The sequence below is a fragment of the Hyposmocoma kahamanoa genome, unplaced genomic scaffold (genome assembly GCF_003589595.1).
Source record: "Hyposmocoma kahamanoa isolate Upper Pololo Valley unplaced genomic scaffold, ASM358959v1 100021, whole genome shotgun sequence".
NCBI classification, from domain to species: Eukaryota; Metazoa; Arthropoda; class Insecta; order Lepidoptera; family Cosmopterigidae; genus Hyposmocoma; species Hyposmocoma kahamanoa.
The window spans coordinates 17597051-17620856 of record NW_020653200.1 but is presented as its reverse complement, the minus strand read 5'-3'; the positions used below and the strand labels follow the sequence as shown (position 1 = coordinate 17620856).

Here is a 23806-nt window from a genome sequence, read left to right as displayed (position 1 = left end):
TTATTATTTATTCTTAGTAACACAAAGTATATTTTTAAAACACTTTGGGTACCTACTCATTTATAAACATTTATTTTTTATATCATGTGTTTTAATTAATAGATTCTGCGTGTGAACTGTGAAAGAGAATCCTTAGGTTATTTCAAATCCCAACATGACTTTATTTAGTACGCAGTAGACCCCAAGAACATAAAGTTGGCTCGCACTTTATTAACGCAGGATAGGTCAGCTCAAGAGTTATAGTTAATTTGATAACTTTCTATCAATCGAAAATTCTATACCACTCGATTCGAAAAAGTAGGTACTAAAACGGTATTATTACATTAATGAATGGCAAAAATTTAATTATTTAATAAAAAATGAATTCTAATGAATTTTATTATAAAAAATACACAATAATAATTATTACTGTTTTAAGATAAATAGTCAATGAAAATGAATATTTATCCTTAGACGAATATTTATCGGGTAAAAACCCATCTCTAGGTGCAATATCGACCTGCAATACAGAAGAAGGATTATAAAATAGAATGTGTTACATTTAGAATATAACAGCCAGGATAGCGAGTAGTGTGACCTTGAATTCTCATGGTCATAGACAATTTCGAAATGCCACAACATTCATTTCAATTCGTCGTTGTCTGTGCTGTCTCATAGAGGATGGAAAAAAAATAAAGGAAGTCTATCTTCTTCGCATCGCAATGTATAAACGAGTTGACATATTACAATACAAATTTTGTGAAATTGACAATGTTTATCTATAAACTCAGTGTTTCTTCTTCAGCTAACGAATCCCTAAAACTGTTATTATTGTGTTGAATAGAGTGATTTTTTGCAGACACCATTAAGAAGGTAAAAATTGGTATCTCATGTAGACCTAGCCGTTGCAGCGTTATTAGGTGGTCCCCAATATGTTTTCTGGTGATTTTACTCGCTTAGGGACAGTTTATTGTTTTATTTGTAGACGAGTGGGCATGCCCGAAAGATGCCGTCAACGTCGCGGTCGCGCGGCTCCGGTCGCGGGCCGGACGGTGCGCCACGGACCCAAGTCCTAGCACCTATGTCGGAGCGTCAGCAGCTGCAGCTGGTGATGCAAATATCAACACAGGACGTCCCTTCAGGTAACCAATTATTTAAACTTTGTTACTACATTTTGTGTCTGAGCAAAATACAATTTCCCGCCCTTTCCATATCCAGCGGGTGAAGAGAGGAAGAAGTCTAGGCAACAGCGCAATCTACGCGGAGAGACATCTCTCCATGTTGCAGCTATAAAGGGAGATCATGAGCAGGTCAAGAAACTTCTAGATCAAGGCCAGAATCCAGATGTACCTGACTTTGCTGGTAAATTAACACTACATTGTTATTTCTTAGCTTTCAATGTAAATATTTAAGTCTTATAATAGGAATAAGAATTTTCATAGAGTGCAGTTAACAATGAGGACTGCCATTCTGCCCCCGAACCAAAGAAATGCACAACTGCTGTATAAAGTACGCATAGTTGTGCCTTTTTTCATTACGAGGGCAGCATTGTCAATGTTACCATAGGTTTAGGGTGTTGGTCACTGTAGTTAACAATATCAAAATTGTGATCGAATGAGTAAGAGAATTATGATGGCTCTTGTTGCTTTTACACTCTACACTTAAGAATATTTGTTCCACAGCCTGGGCATTAGAGACCCTATGTTCTTATTTGAAATTAAGTAAGAGCCTACCACATCTCCATGATGCGTTAACCTTAATTTTTTTTTGTTTATACTCAACAACAAACTCATATTTTTCAAGTGGATACATTGGCTCAATTTCTATTGTGGTGGAATGGAATGGAAGCAAATTTTCGTCAGAATATTGTTGCATAATGAACTTTACGGTCAATTGTGTAACAAACAAAGTAGATACGCGCCAAAATCTTCCATGGAATTCTCGTGCAATCCATGGAAGATTTTAATTCATATCTAGTTTGTATGTTTCCAACTGACCATTATGCTATGTACAATATCATTACAAAAAAACGTTTCTAGTCCGCAATATAGATTGAGCTTTAAATGCTTAATTGTGCAGTTTTAAACAGCAAAGAAATTAATTGATACTACTGCATGGAATTGATTACAAGTACATCCTATTTTCTAGCAAGCAAGATTTATTAGTCCTAATAAATATCTGATTATTTTCACATGTTGTTTGATCCATGACACAGGTTTTTTTTTACCTAGCTTGGACACCAGTCTCCCATTTTAGCATTGTTTAAATCTATATCTGTATATGCTGCCATTGTAGTATTTGTAAGCTATGGGGAGAAAATAAAAAAATAAATAAATGTTGAAATTTATAAATAAAAAATCCCTTTCTAAACTAGACTGCTTAATTCTACTACTGCTGTAACAGGGTTACAGTTTTAAAACTGCACAATCTTAATATACCTTGATGAACACAACAAAAACCAATTCATAGTCCTTTTCACTTTTAATATTTATATAAGTCATATTGCCAAATTTCATACAAATTTTACAATAGTTATTGCTTTCTATGAAGTAATTTTCACAACATGTTAAACTTTCAAACAACCCTTCCAATCAATGGAGTGGTGACATTGCTGTGATTGAATGACAGAACTCGAAGCTTCTGTGAAGTGCACATGTGCATTGTGGAATGATTGCTTACATCCTGTGCATGAAGATTGAGGAGCTAGAAATCATGGCTATTTAAAAAATACACACAATAGTTGGCCTATCGATGTTGTATACAAACACAAAGTTAGCAGTATCTGATATTTTGTGAACTGTAATATCAGGATTGACCAGAACCTTTAGAGAGAAGATTATGAAAGTATCTATGGGAAATATTGAGGAATTTGTTCTATTGAATAAACTAATTATATAGTTTAAATATAAAATGCAGCTGTCTTAATTAAAAAAAAAAAAACAGCTATGTTTAATATATATCATTATTAGAAGCAGTAATAGGACCTAATTGGATTGTGCTACTTGATATCTCAAAGAATATTTCATTTATGTCTTGACAGTTGAGTTTATAATCAACATGATCTACATTCTATAGCCAAAATATATTTCAGGGTGGACTCCACTCCATGAAGCTTGCAGCTTCGGCTTCATGGATGTTGCTGAAGTTCTAGTTAAAGGTGGGGCAAATGTGAATGCAAAAGGTTTAGATGATGACACACCACTGCACGATGCTACCACCTCAGGCAATTTGATATTAGTCAAGTTTCTTATAGAAAATGGAGCCGAACCCTTTGCTAAGAACACAAAAGGAAAAATGCCTATAGATTATGCAGAACAACACATACTGGAATATCTTGAATCTCTTAGAGGTAAGCTGGCCCGATTCAATCTGTGTCAAACTTTAATCAGGTGCCTAACATTCTGCTAACTTCTAATACATTTTTGGGGCAGTTATAATGGTTCCATTTATATACATTTATATATAATGAAACAATATTTTTCTAAAAATACTTTCTGTGTAAATCTGTATTAAATGAATTGTTATTTTCGTTGTGTAACTCCAGTGGACACAATGATGTTAATATCTTCTGATTATTATACATCATGCAGTGCTGGTGATTCATTTATGATATTTATTTGTTTAGGCAATGCAATTAAAAGATATTAATCATATTTTATACAGTCAGCCAATTTTAGTTAATATATATCTGAAACACAATTTAGCTTCTTCTGGTATTGCTGGTAAGTCATGCATGTATAGCAACACCCACCGGCTTACTAACTCTTACTAACTACACCTATTTATTTATTTTGTCGTAAGTGCTTGGTTTTCATGATTTTAACAATTAAAGTTGTTTTTCCCTCAATCAAGTGCTGAGCCTTTGCATGCGAGTTAACATTTTTTTCTTAGTCCATGTACTCAATAATTGTAAATAACTTCAAAAAGACAGAGAATAAGGTCTGTGTACCTATAGTGACCGTCCACAATTAATTTCACTAGTACATCTTTCTAACTAATATTTTGGAAACCAGTCACTTACAGCAGTTCTGTCACATAAAAAATCCAGGCAATCATTGCGAACATGTTGACTAACATGCCAGTTAACATGTTGGCAAACATGTCAGAGCATGTGTCCACCACTCAAGTTTCCAAGTTAGTGAACATGTTCGTCAAAATGTTGGCCAACTCATTTGCGCCTATAACAACACCTATAATTTGTGGAGTAAATAAAATACGTGAATTAGGATTTTGGCGGTCTGCATTTAATATTAATTTAGTTTCTTATTTATTTTCCTTCATAAAAAAAGTCAGAAATACTGCCTGCCATAAATGGCTGTTATTTCTGTCTCTATTTCAATAAAGTTAACTATGTCTTATTAAATTTGGGTATCACATTTGATGCCGAAAGCCAGGCCAAGCCATCGCTTTGGATGGCCAGACATCCGAAAACGGGCCACTGTCTTGTAGCTGCTTATCGATAGCGATCGAAATCATTGCAACTTACTACAAAATCGTCTACAAGTAGGTACTTTGCATTTTGGATTATTGGCTATTCTATTTTAGGACTTATGTACAGATTAAAAATATATTCCGCTCGCGTCGCCCCGCTTTTTCCCGTAGCAACTCGAAATATTATGTCCATCTACGTGGTCGAGCTGCTTTACCGTCTTCCCTCAATTAATCTAGCGCTACCCCTAACTTCCTGTGTAGATGTAGGTACTGTACCTATATAGAATGTTGATTAGGTCAATTTATTCGGCGACATCATTCATCGAGTAGTCTATATTATAAGTAATATTCATCAATACGAATACCTATTTACTTTAAGAATCATAAATTGATATGATCTGTGATAAAATGGTTGCGACCTAGGTGTATGAAGGGTGTATGTATGAAACAGTTGATATTAAATTCCCAATTGGAAAAGGAACCGCTTGTAAAAGCACGCACATTTTTAGATACAAACGTGTACGTGGTTTGTTTACGTATACTCGCGGTAGAGATGGGATGTGTAGCTGGTCCTTTGGGAATACACTAGTGGAGCGTGGCTGTGAGCGTGACCTTCAATTTCAATAGTTTAGCTTGATGGAGACATTATCCATGCGCATAGGTTGTGATAATGTGTATTGCACTCATCTTTTATTTTATTAATGTTTATCTGTAATCTTTACACGAGGTTCTTGGGGAGTGAATTTTCAGTAAGTGCATGTACTTATAAAGTTTTCTGTGATACTGGCACCGGAATTCCCAAATCTGCCAAACTTTGCCACATTTAATGTAACTTATCAGGTTCTGCAGCAATGAATATGAATAAAAATTAAATCTGCCCAAATGATAGACATCTGCCACAAATGGTCATACTATCCTCAATATCTACATCTACAATGTGACATTGACATTGACAAGGAGTCTCTTGTCAAAACGTTCCTTTGTAACTTTCATTATCCCTCATTGAAAATATTGTCTAAATATTTTTGACAAATTGTTCTAGTTTTTGCTTTATATATATTACTGTTTGATTATTTCGTTTAGTATTTTATAGCTTTAGTGTTTTATGTGTGTACTTCAAAATAACCAAACACTTCAGGTACGTAAACATTCAATCATGCTTAATATGAAACGTACGTACAAGAACGTTACGTTATTTATGGTCGAACTGAATCAATTGCGTTGTGTTCTTGCATCTATTCTAAAATACAATGTTTTACATTTTTATATACCCGACTTCTAAAAATATACAAAAATATATTGATAACTAGGCATAAACTAAAACGCAAAATTATACTAGCAAAGTCCAGGAACGGCTCTTCGTCGTTATTGGGGCAGCTTTCGCTATCCTTCTGTCATGTGCGTTTTTTCCAAAAACTGGTTACCGGAATGTCGATTGCCTACTGAATCGGAACAGTCGTTTTTTTTTTCAGAATTCCATGAAATTTCTTTACTTTTTCCGTAGTTTTAGACTTGCGTGCGCAAAATTCTACAATTTAGTAATAATAAATAAACTTCACATGGTGATCATTGACCTCAATTATCTTAGGTTGAGGAACGGCCGAGAAATATCGTTCAAGAAATATAGATTGTACAATTTAAGTGCATGCTAAAGGAGCTTCACTCGCTACGCTCGCATTCACAAAACTAAAAAGTCCATTACGGATCGTCAATAGAAAAAGAAAGTTAGATTTTTCAAAATGAGCCTGTCATACTGTTATTGAAATTAAGTTGTAACTCAACGCTATGTATTATACATAGTTGCAACTAGCTGCAAAACGTATTTGCTTAGAAACAAGATGTCGTTAAAACCAATTTGCGTAAGTTGTAGTATGAACGACGTAATACGCAGGCTACACCGAGAAAGAAGCTAAGCTAACTTAGCTTTCCTCAGCTCACGTAGTTGCATGCAAAGCTAAGCTAAGAAAATACGTAAGTAGCGAGTAAGTAGTGACGTGCTACACTTTGGATATTTGCGGGGGTGAAGGGCGGCAGAAGGACGACATATTTTACAAAGCTTAGCAGGATGGGTATTATATATAGATAGTTTAGTTAGATTAGTTTGCTGTGTGAACCGAAGTATGAATAGATGCTCCGACTATGTGAGCTAAGCTAAGTTAGCTTAGCTTCGTTCGCGGTGTGACCTGCGCATAAGGCTCAACTTGCAAATGGGAGTCTTGACAGTTTGTGTTCATCTCGGAAAAACTAACTAGAGTTGAAAAAATACACGCGACCTATCGGAACCGCTGTCGCCAAAACGCACACAAACTAAATACACACTACCAATTCTTTGTAATGATTGGTCATTTCTCGGTCATATCATTGGTCGGTTTCTAATTTAAAAAGATGGACGTAACAAATTTTGGATTGTTAATATTATTTAAACTTTACCCAGTCGCTAATATCGTTGAAAGTTCAATACCTTTTGTTGCAAGTTACGACATTTTGATTTTATGTTGAAATTTTATTCAATGCGCTGTCATCTTGCGGTCAGTAACTGGACTACGACGATCGATTAACATCTGAATCAATTCGATAAACAAAACTGAAAATTTATTATGTAATAATCAATGGTAATAATAAGACTTACCCATGATATATGAAATACTATTAGCGTAATATTTTTGGAGCGGCTATCAAAATAGCGCAACAAGGCATTTTTCTGTAATTTTAGAGAATTTGCGCGAAAGACCATCATACAAAGCGAAAATAGCGGAGTGAGTTGAAGTAGGTCTTTTGAGACCTAATCCATGGTAGGTCTCAAAAGGCCTCCTTGAGCTCAGTGCACGCGTTCGACGCTAACTGACCACCTACTGTATTTATTGTTCAGTGGTGTTCCCATCGGCAATAAGTGTGGTGTACACTCTATAGTGTCACCATACTTATTGCCGCGGTATTTGTATGAGCTACTGAGAAAAAAACAATGCCCATGCAATAAGAGCTAAAAGGGTCGTTAAAGTCTGCTCGCCCGACGACGATAACGCGCAGTCTTTTTTTCGCACTTATTATATGGATTTAAAGCTTATTCTAACCGGCTTAATGCGATTTCATGCCCATAAGTGTAGTAACTTATAGCCGGAGTTTAGATGTGACTGTTGGCTGACTACGAAATTATATTACTTGTAAGTCGGTACTGTGAAAGTGCTCAATTGTTAATAAAAACAAACTAAATATATAAAACAGTAAATGTATCCGTAACGCTTTGTAGGTATAATTAATGCATGCATCGAAAGTAGCATAATATGTTTATATTCGTATAGCAAAAACATTTGGAAAATTAAGTACGTCACGATTTCATCGATCTTTTATTTCGACTCTACATAGCTGCGTAAAATGAAACGTAGCGTCATGGGGCGGGGCGTGTTGCTGTCGCCGTGATGGCCGCTTGCAACGCCAACTTCGTGGCGGTCTACCAGGCCGATTTACTGTAATTTTATAGTGAAAATTTTCGTAAACGCCGAGTAAATATTATAAATAGTGTCCTATATTGTGAAATGCAAAGGAGAGCGCTCTCGCACAACAAAGGCGAGTTTAATCATCGTTAACTTTGGTCTTTAAAACAGATTTATTTAATGCACGCCGCAAAAGGAGATCGTGCTAGACTCTTTTGCGTAAACCACTATATATGATGACCTGTTTGGCGTGACGACATGATTAGAATAGTGCATTAGTTATCTTTCCTTTGTTTTTGTGATTTAGTATCCAACCTTCGATCTCTCGCTTTCAAAGGTAAACCTGTTATTTTCTCGGTGCGGATTGCTTGCCAATCCCCTTTGCACAGCTGAGTGAAACGTCAAGCTTCTTTACCATGACAATCGTGAAGATAAAGTCACGATCATCTTAATAGGCAACAAGAATAGTGTATAATTGCTTAGTGATCACCTAACTGCTCTTTGCACGGTAAATTGCATACGTTTGTACTGCTCATGGTATTTTTTTAAACTCTTTGGCAACCGCACCCTTACCAGCTTTTTCACCTCCATTAAAAGTCACGCCGTCTCATGCTAGGGCACGCTGTGCGTCACAACAGATTCAATGGGGCACCCTGACAAAAAATTATATTAATCCACCGTATTTGGACATATTTGTAGGTATGGTCCTTTCCAGTATATAAGCAGTGCGGCATGAACGAGAATTTAGTAGACGCAGCCCAAAATTGGAGTGTTATGTTGATTCTGATTAATAACAAAATAAAAATATAGATTCAAATACATTCAGGTTTGGAATTTATTATTGTGTGTTACAATAAATGCACAGTTGCGTTTCATTATTGTTGACAGGAGAGGATACATTTTTATACATATTAAACAAGAATGTCTTATAAAAATTTTCTACTGTGTAACACTTTTTTGACACTTTTGTTATTTGTTTTGTATCAGCTATTTGTATTTCATACAATAGTTTTATGTGGTATACTTTACTTTAGTTGTTGTTTTGTGGTTCAATATGTTTTCTCATTCTACACATTTAATGTTCATATCAGCTAAAATGTTTTGTCAACCCCCTATAAATAAATCGAGTAATAATTCATATCACGTCTATGGAGAGTCTAGTGTACTAGACTCTACATTCTGTATACTCCTTACTGTGTACTCTATGTACTGGACTCTCTATTAGGCCTAGGATTCTTACATAGAGAACAAAAGATTATGTAGCAAGGGCTATCTGGAATCTGCCTTCTATATAATAAACTTTATAAATATGAATTAAAAAATGATGTTATTAATTAGGTTATAATGCTTGTAATAGAAAAAGTAAAATGATAGATAGTAGGTGTAGTTTAATTTGGTAGACTCTCCTGTGAAAAATATTTGTCAACTGTTCATGATTGTCTACTAACACTATTAACTCCAGTCTTAACCATTAACTGTTTGACATGGGCTGCGCAAATAAATTGACTAGAATAATTAGCAGTAGCCTCGTCATTGTGCCAGTTAACGAGAAATTATAGTGAGTCTGCCTTACCATTCAAAAGTGCCTTGCAACTCCAATTTATAAATAGGATCTAAAATTACTTTTGTCAGTTGGTAATAGTCTTGTGTTGTTAAGTTTATTTTAAACTACTACAGTATTGTTTTTTTTAAATGTCTTCTATAGTTCACAAAAAAAGCAATGAAACTGTGCTAAGTTCCCTCGACTGACATTAAGTATGATAATTTTAAGTAAACATTAGAAATTTCAAAAATAATACATATTCGAAGAGTTGGGTAAGCCCAATATTTTGGGTCATTGACTGTAATTTAGTAATTAGGATAATTAATAGGACTGTGTCATGTTAGCAAAAAAATTGCATTTAAACAATCAAAATCTCAAAGTGCTGAGTGCTATCATAATTATTATTAATAAATATGTATATATCAATTTGCTATCAATATCACATAATACATGTAATTCTTACATATTTGTGCTTGTTAAGGCGTTTGTTAATAGTAAATTTTGGTATTAATTATTTGACCTCTGGTGAGTTGAAAAAGCATACTCAAGCTTTAAAAATTAGACAGACTATAATAACGTGAATTACGATGAGTGTAATGTATATTTTCTAGTTAAAGAGGATTGTGAAGCCAGATACTATATATATCAATATAAATATCGAAATATATTTGCTATTGCGGCAAAGCTGTCCACCTGGGCGGCACGCGTACAACATATAGAACTACATTACATATATAGCAAGGAGTGGTACAGGAGGACTGGTCGCTGTGGCGCAAAATATATCTATTTTGTAACAAGTGCCATTTCACTCGCAAAGTAAAGAACTAAATTTTCTTTTCTTTTATTCTAGTTTTTTAGTCCTTCTAGACTATAAAATTACGACCGATTAACATTGTTCGCCAAGTGGCTAGTGCAACTCATGTTTATTAAGAAACACAAGTGATATACGAACTCTTAAATACCCATGAAATGTAAATTTTAATTCACGTATTGACCAAACCTATGATTGTAAGCGACGTGTCTACAAGTTTCGTCAAAATTAGATTTTTACAACATTTTTTGTTTAACAATTTGCAAAAAAAATATCTGTATAAATTAAGAACATTACAGGACAAACATCCTTTGTAATTCTTAGCTAGAAATTGTGGTTAGATTATAAATATAAATGTCAGTGCTTTACATAGAAAATTTAATTTATAAGTACTTGTATGTAATAGCATTATCTCCTGTTTATTTTATGTTAATAGCCTATAAATACAAAAAATAATAATTCATATTTCTTATTAGCACTGAAAAGTAGTTTGGTGTTGCAGATTGAAGCCATATTTATTTTCCCCCACATTTAGAGGTAAACCGCCGACTTGGCAAGCCAGAACAAATTGCAAGTACCTACATTAGTTAAACGATATGTTAGCTAAGATGTCCGCAGTGAATAGGGGGCGCTTTAAGCTCAGCTGGATTTACATTTGTCTGACGTGTAGTGACGCGGCAGAACGGTATCAGTTTCATACATTTAATATGGTCAGATTTATATTAGATCGTCGCAATCAGACGTGACGGCGTGTGTTGTGTGTATGAAACCGATACAGGACCCCGATTCAGAACTCTTCGATATCTTAACCGAATCGTTCGATTGGATATCGTTCTCAAATCGAAGGGCGCTTTCCGAGCTATTCAGAACATTCGAGTTAAAACGTTCGATTCCGATTCGTCTATTTATCTAACAACGTTTACGGAGTTGTAGCGAATATTGATTATAAGAAAAATGAAATCCTTTTACATACATTTTTAAGACTTTAAAGCCCTAAAATATAGGAATGCATTAGTCTCGCATTAAAATAAATTAATAAAATTAAACAATATCCAGATTTTATTTAAAATAATAAAAGTTTTCCATATTACATTTTTGCTTTGTAAACAATAAGGACGTTCGGTGACTTTCATTCGATAAGTACGGGTGTGGCGTCATTGCGGTTCGGTTTCGAATACGACAGTGTAACGTTTGATTCGGGTATTGTGAATAAAAATGAAAAGAAATCGTACGATATTTAATCGAATCGGTCGACAACAGAGTTATAGTAAGGTTCTGAATCGACCTGGTGTACAGACAAAAGTAAATACGGCTGTGAGATGTCGACGCGGTGATACGACTCCAAGTTTGATTCTTTGGTATAAAAATTATATTATACCTTAAGAAGTCGTCAGAGGTTAAAATGGAAGTCGAGTGAATGCATGTGTTGCTCATGGTTTTAAAAGATATAAGATATAAATAGAGAAATGTAATTTCCAAATTTTTTACCATTATCATTATAATTATTTCTTTACACAGCGTAGTTTTTCCATGCAAATTATTTCCTACAAACTTGTGCTTACTGATATTGATTTTGATTCCGTCAAATCTTTTGCATCGGTGTTCTTTACCCTCACTCTGAATGCACTCAATAGGAAATAATCGTACGAAAGGGAAAATAGAGCTTCTGCATCGAGTATCTATCCGCCTTTAAATCTTATAGAATTTTGATCTCATTTGATTCAGTATATTTTTTAACTAGATTTGTAAGTTTTGTTTGTCTCTTGGGTGGTTTAAATTATTTCGTACAGGGTCAAGAGCACGTCAAGCTTTTACTTAAGACTGAAATCCAACTCTATGCCGCTTGAGATAAGAACTGTCCAAAGTACAAAATGTCAAGCTTGATAAATGATTTTCTATTCTATTCTATTCTATATGCCCTTCACTGTACAAAAGAAATTGTGACCTAAAAATAAGTGAATTGATGTACTTACACGGTTCAATAAACCTATAACAAATATCGAAAATGTGAAAATATATATAAATATGTCCCGGATTCGATTCCCGGGCCGAGAGAAATATTTGTATGGCTTATACATTTATTTCTCTCGTGAGTTTGAGTGTAATTTGTGGTTGTCTATGTGTGTGTCCGTGGCACCTGCGGTACAGGGTTTCCCTAGTGCAGGGCTATGAGTGTGTGCGCGTTATTATATTAATTCATCATAACAATATCACATTAAATTATTATTGATAGTTATATATATATATATAGACTTTGTAGTTAAGTTGCCGGCTAAAAATGTTTGCGTTTTTTGTATTGCCTTCACAATCCTCTTAATATGTTTCTACAGTGAAACAGTGCCATTATAGAAGTTTGGACAATGGTGGTAATCAATACGTTGATATTTATTAAATACTGGGTACATTACCTACTCAATATCTATCTATATCTTGTGGTTACAAGAGATATGGTTATATCAAATATTTTTCTCTTAATAGATAACGCGAGAGCTTCACATTCTAGTCGAGGAAGGGATGACAGTACCAAAAAAGGCTGCAATGCGAGTGGTAGCAGTGACACCAGTAAGAAAACCAATATGGATGGCCTAGCACAGGGTGAACACTTTGATGGGAAAGATGCCACACCGGAAAAAGGGAACAATGACAATAGGGATGGTTGGTAGAAAGTTAAAATGAGAACACTACTATAACGTTACGTGAATAACTTAGCAAAGCTGAATGGGGAATGTTATTATGTAAATCAGAGAGCTTAGGTTAAAATATAATACTCATGCCCTTTATAAAGTATTTCTGAATAAAATGATACATGTTATCAGTTGATGTAAGTAAATAGCTCAATTGTTACAGATGGAAATCAGCTAAGCAGCGCAGTGGTCTCTTCTACCCAAGATGAAACGCCTGTGGGTAGCAAGAGATCGTATTCTGATGATAGCCATGAGACAGACACTGCAGAAGATGACAACTCGAAACGACGCAAGAGGAAGGACACTGAAGAAAAAGAACCTATGGCAAAACCTGCACCTGTAGCTAGAGGAGGGCCTGGCCGGTGAGTATATTGGTGTGCTTTCATTAGTTTGCATAAACTTCTCTATAAGGTAATAAAAAAGAACTTGGTGTCCTTTTCGTATTGTGGTCTAAAATAAATTGTGTAAGTAATTTCATATATATATTTTAGAAATTTTGTAACTTACTGTCACTCCAAGTTACATTAAAATACAATGCTTAAAAGTGCAATAGTACATCCAGTCTATAAGGGTGGGGACAGAGGCTGTGTCTATCACTACAGGCCAATGTCTGTACTTCTTGCATTATCTAAAATGTTTGAAAGAATATTAAACTCACGTTTGTTAAAGTACTTAGAACTTAACAACATACTTGCTGCAAATCAATATGGATTTAGATCTGGAATCTCAATGGAGGATACAGTAAGTGATCTAACTGAATCCCTCAGATTGTAAAACAATAGGCAGATGCAGAGCATACACAACAAACGAAGTGAAGCCACTTTTCACTTACTGTGTGCGTGACAACTAGGAGGGGCACTGTAGGGACATGGACATTTGGTGCGTATAAGATTGCCAGATGCTGCGAAAAACCTCCCGTATTTTTTTCTGTTGCTTTCTATAATACTGTTACAAACTGGAAATGTTATTTTGCAATATAGGTACTTATGTGGTGTTAGAATATCAAACAAATTATATGCTATATAATTTAATATTTAATTGTTATTATTTGATTTACATCACACAAAGGAAAGAATATTTTATAACGATGTTTTAAAAAAATTTGGAAAACTTTGATAATTTAAAATATTTATTACAATCACAGTTACATAATATCTTAATAACCTTTATTTTGTACCCACTTTTTATAATACTACAGTTTCGCGTCTATACATCGAGAATTCGTTTCTAATTTTGATATGTAGCCCAATCTCACCATCTAATACTTTTCTATTAAAAATTTTATTAAATTAAATTTGTAATCAATTCCATAGCATTGGCGATGTTTAAATTTGACAAAAATTGTTTTGTTCCCAATGAAATTTAATGATGTTCCCAAAAAATTACGTACACGTACATTATAATCATTTTTTTATTTTATTGACACGTTTTCTTACAAAATCACACACACACAACAAATGAAAGTTCTCTGTATATATAGGGCTACAATTTTAGCTGTTTTTAACATTTTCTTTTATGTAGTTACATTATGGCGATTAGAGATTGGTTTGAGAATAATTTAGATAAATCTGAGTTACCTAAAAACAATTTTGGATCGCTGTAATTGGACCATTCTGCGTGTAAATGCATGCATTATTAATATCTATACAAAAGTATAAATTATACGATGCTCCTATCATCCATGCATATTTACATAATTTAAGGAAACTCATGATATAAGATGGCAACACATACGAATTTGTGTCGAGGTTTTGCGTTTCGAGTGAATCTCAAAAAATATCGGGTAAATAAGTTACAAAACAGTTAAATAAGTTACAAAACAGTTAAATGAACAGTGGTTCCCTGTGAATTGATATTCCATCTTAATTTTTTTGTTTTTGGGGACAACTTTTACAATGTTTAAAGACACAAGTCGGCATTTTTAAACATAAAATAAGTAATCGCTCGTGACGTGTGCCTCGTGAAGTATTCTGGGGCCTACACTCTTTTTGGTCTACATTAATGAACTCTATAAACTATTATTTCCAAATTCCCAAATCTTTACGTACGCAGATGACACTACCACTGTTGTGTATGGACAAAGTTGGTAACAGGTAAAAAATCCTGCGGAGAGCTCTTTACGGACGATAATGATATGGCTAAAGTCTAATTGCTTGACGCTAAACACGAGTAAAACCTACTTTGTTCCGTCCTTTATAACATCTGTCTCCAAGCCACCAACCACGTACTCTACTGCCGTTCATACCTGTACCGGTGCACAGGTCCTCTCTTGAACATGTACCGCGGTTAATCGTGTGACGCACATCAGATATTTAGGAGTGCAGGTTGATGATGGACTGAACTGGCATATCGACTGTGAACTGGCAATCGGTACTATCTCAATTTCGACAACTTTATCAGGTGAAGAAAAAAATGTTTGTGTCATTTGTATAGCATCTTTTTTATTAAATAAAAATACGTACTTTTTAAATATTTTTATTACACATACTGTACGTGTTTTTATTTAATAAACCAGATGCTATATACATGACGCAAATAATTTCTTTTCTTCGTCGTGTAAAGTTGTCAAAATTGAGATAGTACCGGTTGCCAGTTCACAGTCGATATGCAACTAGCATCATTGACCTCTAGAGTAAGAAAACTAATTTATGTTTTCAAACATATTCGTAACTGTGGTAAGTCACAAACTTTAAATATGGTATACTTGGCTTTATGCCAGTCCATCATTAGTTACTGTACTTCCACGTGGGGTATCGCTGCTAAGACTTACTTACTTGGATTGGAACGGGCACAGAGAGCTGTTTTGACAGTTATAACCAACCGTCACTTCAGGTGGAGGACTGCACAACGGTACGCTGAGACTCAAATCTTTTCAGTGAGACAGCTTTTTATTCTCAGGCCCATATTGAGAACATCGTACAAGTACCTCCCCTACAACCAAACCGTCGTGTTAAAAGAACGGTGTGTCCAAGTGAACAGCATTAGACCACCTTTGCAAGCACACAGTTTTATGTATTAAGCTCGTTTCTATATAATAAATTAAGCAGAATTCACAATTTTTTGGCTTATCCAGTTACGAACTGAACTCTAACTTGTAAAATTGGTTGAAGACTTTCGACTACGCGGCTACAAAGGAACTACTTAAAATATTAATTTACGGAATCACTTTTGGATTTTATATACACATACAAACAAATATACATACACACTTATGCTTACAACACTGTCTCCTGAGACACAGACATTTGTCTAGTTTAGGAGAGTAAGTAGGGTTTGTAGATTAGTTACACCTTTTCTACCTGTTTGTTGTATTTTGTTGACATTTCTAATCAGTAAATTTCTTTACTACTATATGTAGTGTCGGCGGTCTAAAGCACATAAGTCAAACTCCAACATCATTCATTTAAATTAAGACGCTGACAAGCGTCGATGACCTTGAGCGATAACGCGCCTACTGTAATTTCTCTAATAAGATGGCGCCATACGCCCCGATGCGGTAAGAGTGTGGTAGTCGGACCTTCCGCTTGATTTAACATAATATTGATTACCGCTAACAGATGGCGTTGTACTTAAAATACACACTTGCTATCAAACCAAAAAATGTCAAAGCAAATAAGAACTGGACATGTAATGCAAACAAGAAACAACCCACACCTCTTGTGAAATTGAGTTATGTATTTAGGTAGAACACCAGACGTGTCCTTTACCCGCTCACAAAAGATCCTGGCAACATACCAAGCCAAAACGGAGAAAATAAAAGTCCTTCAGGGTACCAACCCTAAATAAGTAACTTTTTAATAGCTAAAACGTACCTTGCTGATTAACTTCATATAATGTCTTTTTAAAATATGCTAAACGAATCCATGTCACATGTACTGAAGTACTGTAGATCTTTGTAGTTTTCATTACGAAAACTAGAACATGGTTCTCGTTGATAAAAAGATACATAATGTTTTCTATTTATTGCTATATAGTATAATAGTTTCCCTATATCGTTCTCACTGCTATAGTACAACGTTTGTCTCAAATAGAGATGCGCCAAGTACAAGTTTTACCGAGTAACCGAGTACCGAATATTACTCGGTTTAACATTTGCCGAGCCGAGTACTCGGCCGAGTTACTCGGTTCATTACAACCGGAACGCGATGATCCTAAAAGCCCCCGTTGCTCTAGAATTAGACCGATATGTCAATGAAAGTTTATTGTCGCGAGAACAGAGTCCTTTCCAATGGTGGGCAGAAAACAAAATATCCAAAACTGGCCCAGTTAGCACGAGTGTTTTTATGTGCGGGTGCACACTGCAAGCACTGTGTATAGCGAGCGGGCGGTTATTTGCTGAAGCGGGTAATGTGTATGAAGAAAAAAGGAACATACTATTACCTGAACGCGTAGAAAGCCTTGTAAATATTCCTACATCATAACTTGCCTTTGTTAAATTTTATAATAATTATAATGTAAACTTTCTTTTTAAATTACTAAATTGCTAGAAATTGTTACAATTGTCTACAATTTCTAGTAATAAATCTCTTTTGAATATTTTAAATATATTGTTGATTTTACTTTATTGTGTCTATAGCTGTGATGTTTTATTTTAACCGAGTACTCTTCTCATGAACCGAGTTATTCGGCCGAGTTCACGGAGTACCGAGTAGCAAACGGTACTCGGCACATCTCTAGTCTCAAATAACTTACCTATTTAGTTCTTCACACTGTTTTTTACAAAAATCTAATTATCTCGAAAGTGACATTTTATGGGTAGGTTATAGTTTGCATAACTATGTCCAACTTCATATACCGTAAGTATCGTGTTCGACGGTAGACAGCCGATTACAATACAATATAAATTAATTTGTCAAAACTATGTCAAAACAGAGGTCTGGCAACGTATCTCACGAACGCAAGCTACGCAGCAGAAGTTTTGAACGTTGCAATTTTACTAAATAATCAAGGACGCACACAATAATTTCATTTTTATTTTGAATACTTTGTGTTTTAGGGTCTAATCCAACCAAAAATATATTTTTTTAATTTTCACCTAATGGCTAAATTTGACTTTTTTTTAAATATTTTGTTTTGATTTCAACGAATTGGTGCATTATATTTACATAAGTAAACGTATGTACGTACGTAAGTATACGTATTTTTTTGTGTATGATATTTTTTCACACTGTTAAGTGCCTATCCATAATTTGCAAGCAAATATTTAGCTCGTACTTTAGTAGGCGAAAGTTACTTTTTACTCCTAAATTTGTTATTTGTCTTTTATTTAAAACAAATAAAGTGTCAGGATCAAGATAAGTACCATTTAAATAACCACACCAAATTTGGTAGTAAGCAAGTTGGGTTTGCCCGAGAAAAATATGTCAAAAAATAACTACCAGAGTCTCACTATAATCCAGTTTTTGTATTGCCTTTGACAATAAGCAATATTCTAGGATTTTCAAGCTACACTTAAGATACATTTTACAGGATGTACTATTTTCAAAGATCCACGCGCTATGTTATCGCCTAAAAACTTACACAAAAACACCATATTTAAGCGAGTTTGGGCACCTCATCGCCTTTATACATCTACTGGCTAAAGCACAAAAGTCAAATTCATTTGTTACTTCATAAATTTCGAACTTTATTCTAGAAGTTATTTAACTTCCACCACTAAAAACAACACAAAAAATATATAATTAATTAACAAATGATGCACTTTTTTGACTTATGTGCTTTAGTCTGCCGACCCTAGATATATAAGGCTAATGTGTGTTAATGAATAAAGATTATTAACAATTTAATAAACGGATTGAGGAAATTAAAAATTATCTGTTTTTTTAAGTGTGTTGACTGGTACCAAACTGCCCGGTCCTGCAAGTAAGACAGGAGTTGCACCATTAGGAAAAGGCGCCTCGCAAGCTAATAAGGGTGGCGCCGGCACTACCGGAAAGGGGACTCAATCGCAGGGGAAGGGAGGTGGCACCGGAGCGAAAATAAATGCACAAAGTCAGGTGAGCATCATTTGCTGCATATAAGATAATCTGTAACATTGTTACCCCCACACCACTTAAGTTAAGTTTTGTAATAAAAGTATTTTTGCAAGGGCAAATCGGGAAGTTCAAAAGGCGTATCTGGATCGCAAGCAAACAAGCAAGAGAGAAAGAGTCCCGTGGCAAGTCCAAAACCAAATCAGTCAAAAGAGACAGAAGTTGATATTGACGAACAGAAGAACCAAGAATCCACCGCACCGAAAGTTCCACCACTCAAGATAGTTATTCCAGGAGGAGCTAGTGGTTCAGGCAGCAGGAACGAACAAGAAGGGGAAGGTAAGAAGAGCGCACTTTTATTTTTTGCTATTGGTTAAAATATGGTAATATTTATTATCCGAAGTTGTTATTATTTTTTATTCTATATTTAATAGGAACTGGACAAAGAGGCAGTGGTAAGGGGCGGGGCAGTGTATCCACGTTACCCTATGTAATTCCATGCACCACAACTGACACAGGCCAGACATCTGACAGTTCTGATGGCAACATTGAAGAAAAGAAAAGTGGAGATGGGGGAAAGGTATTCATATTTCTTATCTAATTAGTTTAAATGTATAGGAAGAAGCATAAGATTTATTGCACGTATTGTAAGCATCAAGCTTTTATTTTAGTTCCTTAATGTTTTAGTTCACCCATACCCAAACCATTCCACAAAATTTTATGTAGCATTGGTGTTCGTAGAGATTTCAGTTATTACGATCGCATAAGGCTCCTTATTTTGCGTAAGAGATGCCAGTTAACTGAATGCGTATTTTTCCTCCCAAGGCTGGACAAAGAGTCCTCCGTTCGCACAGAACAAATGATGGAGAAAAAGACAAGGACAAGGAGAGGACATCCCCTCAGACGGGGCCTGAAACTCGCGGCTCTGGACATTTGAATACGAACAAGAGCCCACAACCTTCGGGCTCTGTAAGTTGTCTTTTAGATTGTCTTTACCAATCACACAGGTATCCCACTAAGGGTTTTATTATTGGCAATCCATGTTATTCTTTTACACGAAGCAAAAGGAAATAAAATCAAAGTGGCTTAGTTTCCGTCAATACCACAGTGTTGACGATGTAGGGCTAGGGACAAAATAGGCGAAATAATAATTCTAATATCTAATTAATTTTGAATGTGGTAAAACACTATGACGTTAAATTGTCTTTGTTTTAGGGCCACCAGGATGCTGAACATGCGTCATCAACAACAGGCAGTTCGAGTGGACGAGCAGAATCAGGTAAGAATCATTTACTTGTATGTTAAGTTATGCAGCTTAATTTTTTTTACAATGGTTATCTTAAAATTATTTTTGTTTTGCAGCTGCACAGGGTCAGTCAGTAGAGCTACATCCCAGAAAGCGAAAAATCAAAGCTACGAAGGAAAGTCACTCACGAGACCACCAAAAAAATGATCCTGCGCCCGAGTCCAGTATAGTCCATAATATTACTCATTCCAACCCATACCAAATGTATATCCATATTCGCAAGCAGGTCAGAACAAACTTTTATTATATTCTGCAAATATTGTTAATTATTAGATTAAAAATACTTAATTATTTATTTCCACAGATTGACACTCGTCAAAAGGGCCTGTTTCCTGTGAAGCCTAAACCTCCAAAAGATTTCAATAAATACCTGATGAACCGCTGCACTTACACACTACAAAATAATGTTAACTTAGACCCGCCCGTCGAATTACCTGCTAACCTACCTACGCAGATGATAAACGAGTATATGGAACAAGAAAAAGAAAGGTAAACATACAAGTAGCAAATAATAGCATTAAAAAAATTAAAATAGGTGAAGCTTGATTAAGTGGTAGATCTTTAATAGAGATTAATTGTGAAACATTTTATTTTGTGAGGCATTTTTGTACCAAAATACTTGACGTTTAATTTCAAGATTTTTTTATTATCAACAGAACTCGTCTACGCATTCAGCATCTAGTCGAAAAGGAGAAACTTGTATTAGCCGTTGAACAAGAAATCTTAAGGGTGCACGGACGCGCCGAACGCGCTGTCGCCAATCAGGTGTTTATTCATTTATTAAATTTAGAAAAACTTCCAGTCAAATTAAATATTTAATTTATTATACATAAAGATGAGTATTCAAATGCCACTAATGAATTTCCACATTTAGGAGATTTTTCACAAAGCTTGTTAGGTTATTCTGCCCTCGTAACGAAAAAGGGCACAACTATGCGTACTTTATATAACAGTTGTGCCTTTTTTCGTTCCGAGGGTAGTATTGTACAATGTACAGGGTCAAGAGCATGTCAAGCTTGACACAAGACTTAAATCCAACTATGCTGCTTACGATAAGAACGGTCCAAAGTACAAAGTGTCAATCTTGATGTGCTCTTGACTGTACATAAGATGTTAAAATCTTTTAATTATTTTGCAAACTGGGTATGTCGTAACGGAACATTACTGTTTAAACTTCAAACGCTTTATGTAGAATATTTTTTTGGCTGACAGGCTCTTCCTTTCTCTGTGTGCACAATGCTACGCGACAAAGAAGTTTATAACGTATTGGCTCCAGAGCAAGAAGAAAAGCGCAACGCGCAGCGCTCCCGTTGCAACGGAAGGCAAATAAAGTCTTGGCTACAGGAAGTCGATGATAAGTGGGAAAAAATCAAGGTAAATGCAGTGTTAAATTGAAATATGTCGAAAATTGAATATTTCGTTGTTGTTTGAACGTCAGTACTTATCTATCGTATTTTCTGGTTTCAAACAGGAGGGGATGCTCCGACGACAGCACACGGAAGCAGAAACTTTACACGCTGTGCAAATGATGGGATGGGAGTGGAAACTTAAAGAGCTCGGTATTTGTGATTACAAAACGACACCAAAAATTGATCCTGCACACGTACCGCAAATACACGTGTCAAATTTTGACTTACCTGCTTGAATTTATAGTTCTTATTGCTTGGTTTCATATAAAATATGTGCGAAATAGCTCAAACAAGCTCCTTGAGTTTTACGGGACGAATGATAACATCGATTGGCACGACGACTCAAGCGGAGCTACTTAATAGGTTATTAGTAGATCATTAAATATGTCATTTTTCGACGGTCGTCAAGCCTCCTTAGGTTTCTCCTGCGGCTCATCTTATGGTACTTGGTGACTCGTCACTTATTTTTTTTTTTGTTTTTACTATCTAAGGGATAAAGTTCACAAGACGAGCGTGATTTTTTAAATGGCCGCATGATAAAAATTCTATGTAGTAATGAATACCAAATTCTTACTATATGTACGACTCTGCGGTGCTATACAGAGTAATAATACGCATGGTTACGTAGTTAAAATACGCCGAACAATAAAAAGATTTTTTTGAGATAAAGTGGATTTTAAACATAATACGAGTCTCTTACTACCATTGGATGGAAATTTAATTGAACAAGTTTATTAACGTAATTCGAACTGGCCGTCTAAAGTGAAGCAAATTCAGCGTATTGGGAGAATATCTCGTAAAAAAGAAATCACACAATTTATTCATTTTTCAACAACCTAACCTGTTTATCCATCAATTTACCGCGCTTTACGGATAATTATTTGCACATTTTGAAACAAAAATAACGTCATATTTTATTTATTTTCCACGTTACAATGACGTTTTTCCTAATGAATTATCCTGTATCAAAAAACTTGACTTTTCGTTGGTTTAAGGTCAGTTGCGCGCTAAACTTAGGCATGCTTTTCGTAATAGCTAAATTTTCAATGTCATTTGTCACGTTTGACTTTAGAGCATTTGGTTGACACACGATTGCTCCTTTTTCGGAAAGTACTTTATAAATAATTTTATTGTCATTTTCAAGGTTACAAGAATAAAAACATCCTCAGTTAACCAAAAAAAGAAAAATACGTGTAAATATTTATTGTCTGTCAACGTGCTAGTGGGTAACCCAGCATGTCTGATAACACTCAACAAAATTCGGGTGTTTTTATTGATTTCAAATAAATACTCAATGTCAAGTTTTGTTAATTTCAAGTGTACGCCGTTTTATTATTAAACGACGTTTGCGCAAACCGTGTTTTCATATTAAAACCGATTTTATAATTCCATTTTTTTAATTTTTTTTTGTGCTTTGAGTACAGTGAATATGTATATGTCGTGTTACCAGTGGCTACAGCCACTCGCAACTTTAATCACTAATTCCCCGTTATTTATAAGAAGTTCTACAACTTAATTGAAGCACTTCGTGAAATTGCAGTTCGCGTTATTTTATAATAAATGGTTTGCTTGCTTGACACTTTTATTTAGACTCTTATGGGTCACAATTATATTTTAAGGTGGTATGTCGTACAAAAGGATTTGCATAATGGTGTCACTCACCAAACACTGACATTTTCTATTAAAATTTGGGATAATATTATTTGATCTTCAAAGATATAATTGATCTATTGTAAATGTACACTTTTTTAATTAAACGACATTTTTTATGTTTGATATATTGATTGTTCCATCTATATTAGTTAATCTACGGATAAATTATAAATGAACTACAATCAAGGTAACACTATTATTACGTTTAAGCATACTAAATTAATAGTTGGTACCTATTCAAAAATAATTTTCGATCCTCTTTTTTTATTATTGGTCGATTGTTTTAACGATTGATGACATTTATAACCAGTATATCTTTTCATATTGATCTCCTGATAAGTCTTTGTCGCGCCCTCCATTCAGTAGGTTAGGTTAGTAAGAAAAAGCAGATGCCAGAAGCCAATTTGCTTACGTTTCGGAACATGTTTTTTAGGTTAAACTATGTATATATTATAATTAATATAAGATTGGTATGCAAATATAATCAACATTTACGTAGTTTTAAAAACAAGATATACATTTTATTTTGAATGCTCATTTGTCTTAGTTTTGAGGCTCAACATAAAACTATCCAAGTTAATTTATAT

The 23806-nt window shown here is 34.8% G+C and overlaps 1 protein-coding gene across 7 annotated transcripts; it reads left to right on the top strand.

Moving 5' to 3' along the window:
- Positions 1 to 791: 791 nt before the first annotated feature.
- LOC113232281 (ankyrin repeat domain-containing protein 12) lies at positions 792 to 23364 on the top strand. 7 transcript variants are annotated; one of them, XM_026467291.1, is made up of 16 exons: positions 792 to 852; positions 965 to 1121; positions 1198 to 1341; positions 3071 to 3136; positions 12674 to 12850; positions 13043 to 13241; positions 18707 to 18875; positions 18956 to 19190; positions 19286 to 19431; positions 19677 to 19820; positions 20067 to 20130; positions 20214 to 20383; positions 20462 to 20646; positions 20814 to 20922; positions 21370 to 21531; positions 21629 to 23364. In XM_026467291.1, the coding sequence occupies exons 2-16, from the start codon at positions 986 to 988 to the stop codon at positions 21800 to 21802; spliced, it is 2280 nt and encodes a 759-aa protein (XP_026323076.1). In that variant the 5' UTR covers positions 792 to 852; positions 965 to 985; the 3' UTR covers positions 21803 to 23364. The 7 variants fall into 7 exon arrangements, with proteins under 7 accessions (XP_026323076.1, XP_026322920.1, XP_026322837.1 ...); XM_026467135.1 differs by having other exon boundaries at positions 3071 to 3328; positions 12674 to 12757; XM_026467052.1 differs by having other exon boundaries at positions 3071 to 3328; positions 18968 to 19190.
- The last annotated feature ends 442 nt before the right edge of the window (positions 23365 to 23806 follow it).

Coding starts and splice junctions, on each gene's coding strand:
- LOC113232281 (XM_026466985.1), top strand. CDS start 986: ATGCCGTCAACGTCGCGGTCGCGCGGCTCCGGTCGCGGGCCGGACGGT. Junction 12,851..13,042: donor GAACAATGACAATAGGGATG/GTTGGTAGAAAG, acceptor CAATTGTTACAG/ATGGAAATCAGCTAAGCAGC. Junction 19,432..19,676: donor AAAGTGGAGATGGGGGAAAG/GTATTCATATTT, acceptor TTTCCTCCCAAG/GCTGGACAAAGAGTCCTCCG.